At 41.7% G+C, this 9397-nt stretch overlaps 1 protein-coding gene across 1 annotated transcript in view; it reads left to right on the top strand.

Annotated features, from left to right (window-relative positions):
• The first annotated feature begins 4288 nt into the window (after positions 1-4288).
• LOC115787879 (cell division control protein 42 homolog) overlaps positions 4289-9397 on the top strand; it is a 36445-nt gene continuing 31336 nt past the window's right edge. The window contains exons 1-2 of the mRNA XM_030740650.1: positions 4289-4436; positions 6969-7073. Of these exons, the coding sequence (XP_030596510.1) occupies positions 6969-7073 (105 nt within the window). The 5' untranslated portion in view covers positions 4289-4436. The remainder of the gene's footprint in view (positions 4437-6968; positions 7074-9397) is intronic.

The following is a 9397-nucleotide window of genomic DNA, read 5'->3' as shown; positions in this document are numbered from 1 at the left end:
TCACCTGACCACAGAAACATGAATGCTTTGCACAAGAATCTGAATACAACACCACACAATACACTGACATTTTCCTCTGCAGCCTTTTTCTGTCCTTCATCTTCAAACAAACACATATATATATATATATATATATATATATATATATATATATATATATATATATATATATATATATATATATATATATAATAGGCCAAACGTGACCTCATGTTTTGTCCTGCTTGTCTCTGTTCCAGACAGAATCCTGAGGTGGTTCTCTGATGGCTTGTTGGCTCCTTCTGGAGGGCTTAAGGAGAACAGGGCTGGGTTCAAAGGGTTAAAAGTGTCATTTTGTTGGATAAAAACAGTGTGATCAGTGTTTGAGAACATAAAAAAGCATCAGAAAAAGCTGAGTCCATAAAATCGTCAGTTCAGTTATTTCCTGGCAGCTTTGCAGACTTTAGTTTCATTTTGATGTGACCACCTTTAACTAAGAAGATACTCTGACCGTAGACTGAAACAGTCGGTGCTGTTTTTCTTGTATTTCTTGGAGTTACCTGTTGGATTTTTTTTGGGTGGTATAAGTGCCGATATGTTGTCTAACACTGATCATGAGTCAGTGACACATTTAAACCTTTAAACTGAAAACATTTCCAATTAAAATGAACTGAAATTCCACTTTTTCCCTGTGGTTGGTGATGGTTCATTCTGATTGTGTATGGATGGTATTATTGGTATTATATAGATTTTTTTTTTTTTGGGTGTTTCTGCAGTTTATGTTCCTCTTTTTAGATGTTTTTACTGATATTTGATGGTTGAGTGCTGGCAGCTTGTTTGAGAATTGCCATCTGGTTTGAAAGAAAATGATCCTCATAATAAATTTCTAAAACAACATGAGAGCTGAAGCAATAATTACAGATGATGACTGTTGGGATGTTAGGGCATTCTGATTTTATTCCCATTCACCTGCATTAAATTCTGTTTTTATTAGAAAACTGCAGTTTTTCATGATCTGCATCTTATTTTCATTTTAAATTAATCTAAACATGACTGCCTCTTCATGAATACATGCACATTTTTCCTGCAGGACCAAGTGTAAAGTTGTCAAAATTAGGTAGATGGAGGTTTTGTAGTTTTTTATAGATTCTAATAATCTGAATCTTAAATCAGATTTTTTAAAAATTCAATTCATAGTAGAACGCAGAAAAATTGGCATATTCAAGACATTTTATCAGAAAGAATATAAATGTTAAATCTTAATTATTGAAGCAATAAATGTGTTTACTTTTAATAGTAAAGAATGAAAATACTTTGTTTTTAGCTTTTGCAGTGTCTCAAATGGGCAGTGTAATTAGAGATGTGACACTTCCACTTAATAATAGTTCTGCATACACACTAATAAAGTGACCAGCACTTTATTAGGTACTTTGTTGAAATGGTAAAATGGTAAATGGACTAGTTCTTATATAGCGCTTTTCTACTCAGTATGAGCACTCAAAGCGCTTATACAACCTGTTTGCATTCACCCATGCACTCCCATTCATACAAGCACTTCCATTTTTATGAAGCTAAGTGCTTTTAATTAACTAACATTCACTCACATTCATACTCCGACAGAACGGTCGGAGAGCAACTTGGGGTTAAGTATCTTGCCCAAGGATACATTGGCATGTAGCCCGGAGTAGCCGGGCTACATGCCAATGCAAGTGAACTGCTTGTTATCTTAAATATCCAGTCAGCAACTCCGTGCATGCTGATCTGCTGGGACTTTCCCACACAGCATCTCTGGGGTTTACAGAGAGCCCTCCAATTAAGAGGGTTAAGCGAAATGTCAAAAAAGTAACTTACAGGGCCAAATTGTGTTCTTTTTTACATCAATTCATGGACCGGAAGTAGGGGAGGGGCCGGAAGCTTGGGCACCCCTGTTTTAAAGTCTGTAATAACATCCAAATTAAATAAAAGTGTTACATTTATTTGGCACATTTAACACGCTACATGAGTGACCACACATGGGCAGTTTTTGCAGATGTTCAATTTTATTTATATAGTGCAGATATACAATTGAAATCTGCAAAATAAATTAGTAACGAAAATTTTAAAAAACATTTTAAAGATGTTTTAAATTCATGAGAAGAACTAGTTCATCATTTATGTCAGGAAACTGTCCCACCGATCAACCCCCTGGGGCCCATATGGGGTGTGCGGTTTGTTGATCCATTATGGAGCCGATCCAGTTCTGGGAGGGACCCACTAAGACTGATTTAGGTGGTTTCAGTGGAAATTTGAAGGGGGCATAAATTATTGAATTTTAAATCTTGGACATCATTTAGTGACTGAATGAAACACTCAAACATTCACATCATTGATCCAGCTGGGCTAGTTTTCCATTAGTGTGACTGATTCCAGCACCACAGATGACTGATTGTTGATCACTGCAGCTGGAGCACACATTTTATTTACGGTGGTTGCTACAGGGAGGTACAGTAAATGTTTGCAGTGGATGGGGACCACAGATTTTATTCTGGGCAGTCTCCGACCTTGCGGTGGCTTGCAAACGTATTCATCCCCCTTGAACTTTTCCATATTTTGTCACATTACAACCACAAACATAAATATATTTCACTAGAATTTAATGTGAAAGACCAACACAAAGTGGTTACAATTGTGAAGTGGAAAGAAAATTATACATGATTCAAAACATTTTTTACAAATAAAAAACTGAAAAGTGTGATGTGCAAAAGTATTGAGCCCCCCTGAGTCAATACTTTGTGGAACCACCTTTTGCTGCAGTTACAGCTGCAGGTCTTTTAGGGTTTGTCTCCACCAGCTTTGAACATCTAGTGACTGAAATTTTTGCCCATTCTTCTTTGCAAAACAGCTCAAGCTCAGTCAGATTAGATGGAGAGCGTTTGTGAACAGCAGTTTTCAGATCTTTCCACAAATTCTGGATTGGGTTTAGGTCTGGACTTTGACTGGGCCGTTCTAACACATGAATATGTTTGGTTTGAAACCGTTCCATTGTAGCCCTGCTTTATGTTTAGGGTCGTTGTCCTGCTGGAAGGTGAACCTCCGCCCCAGTCTCAAGTCTTTAGCAGACTCCAACAGGTTTTCTTCCTGTATTTGGCTCCATCCATCTTCCCATCAACTCTGACCAACTTCCCTGTCCCTGCTGAAGAGAAGCAGCCCCAGAGCATGATGCTGCACCACCATATTTGACAGTGGGGATGGTGTGTTCAGAGTGATGTGCAGTGTTAATTCTCTGCCACACATAGCGTTTTGCATTTTGGCCAAAAAGTTCAATTTTGGTCTCCTCTGACCAAAGCACCTTGTTCCACATGTTTGCTGTGTCTCCAACAGCTTCTGGCAAACTGCAAATGGGACTTTTTATGGTTTTCTTTAACAATGGCTTTCTTCTTCCACTCTTCCATAAAGACCACATTTGTACAGCGCACAACTAATAGTTGTCCTGTGGACAGATTCCCCCACCTGAGCTGTGGATCTCTGCATTTGGTCCAGAGTCACCGTGGGCCTCTTGGCTGCATCTCTGATCGGTGCTCTCCTTGTTCGGCCTGTAGGTTTAGGTGGACGGCCTTGTCTTGGTAGGTTTACAGTTGTGCCATACTCTTTCCATTTCTGGATAATGGATTGAACAGGGCTCCGTGAGATGTTCAAAGCTTGGGAAATCTTTTTATAGGGTAAGCCTGCTTTAAACTTCTCCACAACCTTCTTCCTGACCTGTCTGCTGTGTTCTTTGGACTTCATGATGCTGTTTACTCCCCAATATTCTCTTAACCAACCTCTGAGGCCGTCACGGAGCAGCTGTATTTGTACTGAGATTAGATCACACACAGGTGGACTCTTTTTAGTCACTAGCAGTCATCAGGCAACTTCTGAATGCAATTGGTTGCACTCAGAGAAAAGGGGGCTCAATACTTTTGCACACCACACTTTTCAGTTTTTTATTTGTAAAAAATGTTTTGGATCATGTATAATTTTCTTTCCACTCCACAATTGTAACCACTTTGTGTTGGTCTTTCACATTAAATTCCAGTGAAATAGATTTATGTTTGTGGGGTATGAATACTTTTGCAAGCCACTGTATATACTGACTGTATATACTGACGAACTATCTAAGTACTCATGGTAAATACAATAAAATAACAAGCGTCCAACTGATATTTTGTAAAATCTTTATGCGCTTCTCTAATCTGGCAGCACCTTAATGAATGAGGAAAGGAATGTGGTGTGGGAGCTGGCTCAGGTGCAACAGGAGGCGTCACAGAGACTCAGTTTGTTAAAGAAAACCTGGCTGTTCCCCCTGGTAACTCACTCAGAGTTGAGGTTAACTCTCTTTCTGGAACAGAAAACCTGGATTTAACAAACTCAGAGTTGTTAGCTGAACCTGCTTCCTGGAATAAGACCCATCAGCTGGCTGTGAACACATAGGAGAAAAGGTAGGAGCTGTCAATGACATGAATTGTGATTTAATACAAAAAAATACTGGAATATCTACTCTGGCAACCAAGACAACAACTGAGCTTTGAAAATGGCAGAAATGTGTGTATTTGAACCCAAACTATGATCTAAAGTAGTTTTTGTTCCCTGAACGTTTTGAGAATGCACTTCTTAAATAAAACATGGGCCTATTCAGTGGTGTTCTTGGTCTGGCCCTTTTGAGATCAAATTGGACTGAAATAAAATTGTGAGTTGGTGGTTCAGACTGCAGAATAGGAGTGGCTGCATGCACCTGATAAACAACAGCGCTTTGACTTCCCAGATAGTAAGATGGCATTTAAAAAATGTTGACTTGTCATCTGGGTCATTATGACTGCGGAGAGTGAGATCTCAGTGATTAAAAAATAGATCAACTTTAACTAGGAGTACGCAGATGTCCTGTTACCCTTGTGCCCACGTGCAGAAACTTACCATGGAGACAAGCTTCACCATTGGATACTCTGCTGAGCTTAGGGACATGCATTTCAAGCTAAAGTACTATTTGACTATTAGTCCAAGACCAGACAATGCTCAGTTCGGCATGTGTGTGTGTTTGTTTATATATATAAAAACTCTGATTAAAGTGTTCCATATTGATGTGGTCAGTAAGTATCGGGGGGGGGGGGGGAATCAGTTTCAGCTGCTTTGGTGTTCATGAAATTACCAACAGGTGCACCAGAGGGGCAACAATGAGACACCCCCCCCCCCAAACAGGAATGGTTTTACAGGTGGAGGACACTCACATTTTTCCCTCCTCATCTTTTCTGACTGTTTTTCACTAGTTCTGCATTTGGCTACGGTCAGAGTCACTGCTGGTAGCATGAGGTCATACCTGGACCCTACAGAGGCTGCACAGGTAGTCCAGCTCCTCCAGGATGGCACATCAATACGTGCCATTGCCAGAAGGTTTGCTGTGTCTCCCAGCACAGTCTCAGAGCATGAAGGAGATTCCAGGAGACAGGCAGTTACTCTAGGAGAGCTGGACAGGGCCGGAGAAGGTCCTTAACCCATCAGCAGGACCGGGATCTGCTCCTTTGTGCAGGAGGAACAGGATGAGCACTACAGAGCTACATAATGACCTCCAGCAGCCACTGGTGTGAATGTCTCTGACCAAACAATCAGACACAGACTTCATGAGGGAGGCCTGAGGGCCCGACATCCTCTAGTGGGCCCTGTGCTCACTGCCCAGCACCGTGGCGCTTAATTGGCATTTACCATAGAATACCAGAACTTGCAGGTCCACCACTGGAGCCCTGTGCTTTTCACAGATGAGAGCAGGTTCACCCTGACCACACGTGACAGATGTAAAAGGGTCTGGAGAAGTCGTGGAGAACGTTATGCTGCCTGTAACATTGTTCAGCATGACTGGTTTGGTGGTGGGTCAGTGATGGTCAGAGGAGGCATATCCATAGAGGGACACAAAGACCTCTACAGGCTAGGCAACGGCCCCCTGAGTGCCATCAGGTATCAGGATGAAGTCCTTGGACCCACTGTCAGACCCTACACTGGTGCAGTGGGTCCTGGGTTCCTCCTGGTGCCTCATGTGGTGAGAGTATGCAGGCAGTTCCTGGAGGATGAAGGAATTGATACCATTGACTGGCCCCCACACTCGACTGACCTAAATCCAGTAGAACCCCTCTGGGAAATTATGTTTCAGTCCATCCGACGCCACCGGGTCACACCTCAGACTGTCCAGGAGCTCAGTGATGCCCTGGTCCAGATCTGGGAGGAGATCCCCCAGGACACCATCCATCATCTCATTAGGAGCCGTGATGTCAGACTGTATACAAGCACGAGGACCACTTAGAGTTGCTGCAATGAAATTTTGCCCTGCTGCATTATTTTTCACTTTGATTTTCATGGTGTTTTGAATTCAGCCTCTGTAGGTTCATCATTTTGTTTTCTATCAAACAATGTGGCATCCTTTCATTCCTAACACATTACCCAGTCCATATCAGTACAGATATCAGGATGGAGAAAAAAGTTTTACCAAAGCTTGGTACGGCTTAGAAATGATAACCCTTGGAAGTTGATCCAGGTTGGAATCCAGAAAATAACTTTACAAATACATATCAAGTTGAAATAAGAAAAACTGAGAGACATCTTCACATTCTCATAAAAATATTACAAACTAATCTGAATCTCTTTCTGGATCCATGAACTCAATTCCTGATATGGAGGGAAATTTCAACCTTGGTGGTGGTCTGCAGCCTCAGACTGATCTTGTTCTTGTGTATTGATATCAGTCCCAAATTTACAGTGAACAGAATATTCTTTCATTGTATGAGAACCGATCACTTTGACAAACTGTTTTAGAGGGAAATTTAATAGTAGATCTTACTGTAACAGTTTAAGTACTATATAGATAATAAGCCTAATTATGCCTAAATAAATAACTGAGATCTTTCTGTCTCACATTTATTGTTGCTTTAGTTCCTGATATCCCACTTTTCACCTTGTTTTTCTTAACTATATCCCTTGCTCTTCCTCAGATGTCATCCATAAAGTGTGTGATGGTGGGTGACCTTGAAGTGGGAAAGACCTGCCTGTTCATATCCTACACAACCAACCAATTTCCTTCTGATTACGTCCCCACAGTAAGTAGCTTTAAAAAACATGAACAAATCAACTTTTTCACGCAAAATACATGACTTGAAAGTCTGTAGATTTACAGCAGCAGCAAGAATTTCAATTTATTCTTTGTAACTCAGTGTTCAGCTCTTTCCTGTCGTACAGGAAGTGTCTGTAAATATGTAGGTTACACAACCTCTGCAGTAAACAAAAGCAGAAAGACGTCAGTTGCATTTATGCACATACTTTTCTGCTTGAGTGAAAGATTATGTCACGTTTCAGCTTCACTTTTGTTCTTAAAGGACAGAACCTGTTCCCAAAAATTACAACAAATACAAACACCATGCAGTAACAAGGTGTTTTAATAAACTGTACCAGGGTTTTTATCCATAAAGGAACTTTCAGCTCCTCCTCAGTGTGGTAATAAAACCTTTTTTAATCCTCAGACAACCAAGCTCCTTGGTTCTTTCATCTGACATTTATGAGCTTATAAATTAATAATTATGACTGTTTTTTAATGGTTCTATTTGTGTTTATCATACCTGTACTGTTTGCTTTATCTATGACAGATATTCTAAATAGATTGTAATTTTTATTCTATATTTTTTTTTTATCATTTTTTACACGAAAGGCAGTTAAAAACACAAATCCTACAAACACAATTACTGTTAATTTGTCTGTTACTTTTTACAAAACAAAATGTCTTTGTTTCAGTAATTAATCTGAAATCTTTGGGTATGTTTGAGTGAATCTTGTATTACAGTTTGGTATTTTACTATCCTACTACTTTTTTGCCACACTAACATTCACAAAAGTCTTTATATTGTAAGGTAAAGACCCAACAATGTGGGACATAGACTGAATTTAGAAGTAGAAGATTACATGTTATCCAGGACTTCATGTCTTCAAGAAATGCCTGTAGGTAAACCGATTGATCTTGCCTAATAGATAAATGTAACTGGATGCCATCTTCATAGCAATAGCAAGTAAGATTTTTCTAATATTGCCTAGTAGAGCCATCTATAATGAGAAAAGTATTGGTCCTAGCACAGACCTCTGTGAAACTCCATTACTAAACCCCCCCCAGCAGCCTAGGCCTATAGCTGTCATGATGGCCAGGCAGGTTGAACCCAAAGAGCAGATTTCGACAGTTCTTGTTTCAGATTCATTCATATAATTACAAGGTAACAAGCGGGAAAGAAAGCAAGGTTTGAGCATGGAATGTTTGTCTGGCAATGTATGGAGAATCTTTGGAGAGGAAGAGAGACAATGTTAAGCAGGGGCAAAAGGCAGTATTATGGAAGAGTGTTTAAGGGCGTGAATGGACTTACTGGTGGATCTCGGAGACTGAGGCCTTGAGGGGGGAACTTGTCGGGGTTTGGGCTGGCAGGGAGTTTCCAGGGTCCAGTGGCAGGGTGAGTGCAGACTGGTGTGATTAGTGGGCAGGTAGTTGGAGGCTGGAGAGATGGTGGCTGAGTATGCTGGCTCCGTGGCAAGGCTGAGTAGGTCTGTGATACTACTAATGCAACCCAGTGAAAAGGAGCACACTGATAAGCAGGAGAGAGCATGGTTACAGACAGGCAGATTAGAATTATGGCCAGAAAATGGGCTAGCTGGATTACCATCATGGAGGTTGTACAATCTGGTGGTGAGTCATCGTCTCAGCCACTCCTGAATACTCCAGGCCCCAATTGATAACCAGCCACAGGTGTGCACCTTGGCAATAGCCATGAAGGCGGAGACACCACCGCCTGCCCACGGAACCACCTGGAAAGAGACATAGGAGAGAAGGGTCCAGGATGAAGGAGCGAGGAACCCATGACCGCTCCTCTGGGCCATAACAGACCCAATCCACTAGAAACTGGAAGCCCCGACCCCGGTGACGCACATCCAGCACCTGCCGGATCGTGAAGACTAGGTCATCATCCACGAACCAGGCGGGAGGCGGGGGAGCAGCTTGAGGGCACAGAGGGCTGGAAGTCACCGGCATGACCTGCAAGATGTCTTGATGTGAACAGCACACCGGTTAATGACCTTGTCGACCTTGAAGGGTCCAAGGAACTGGGGTGTGAGCTTCCGAGTAACGGCTTTAAGGGGGATGTCCCAAGATGATAGCCAGACCTCCCGACTCCTGACGGGAAAGAGCATCAGGCTTTATATTGCTAGAGTCAGGACGGTAGGAAATGGTAAAGTTGGACCTCCCCAGAAACAACTGCCTCCTTGCCTGCCTTGCGGTAAGTCTCTTAGCAGTCTGTAGGTAGGTTGCCTACGACGCCATCAACCTGACTCTGCACTTCATCCTACAGCATCTGGACTCCCAGGGAACCTACGCCAGGATCCTGTTTGTGGA

Source organism: Archocentrus centrarchus, chromosome 11 (assembly GCF_007364275.1).
Source record: "Archocentrus centrarchus isolate MPI-CPG fArcCen1 chromosome 11, fArcCen1, whole genome shotgun sequence".
Classification (NCBI taxonomy): domain Eukaryota; kingdom Metazoa; phylum Chordata; class Actinopteri; order Cichliformes; family Cichlidae; genus Archocentrus; species Archocentrus centrarchus.
This window is presented reverse-complemented; position numbering and strand designations above follow the sequence as displayed.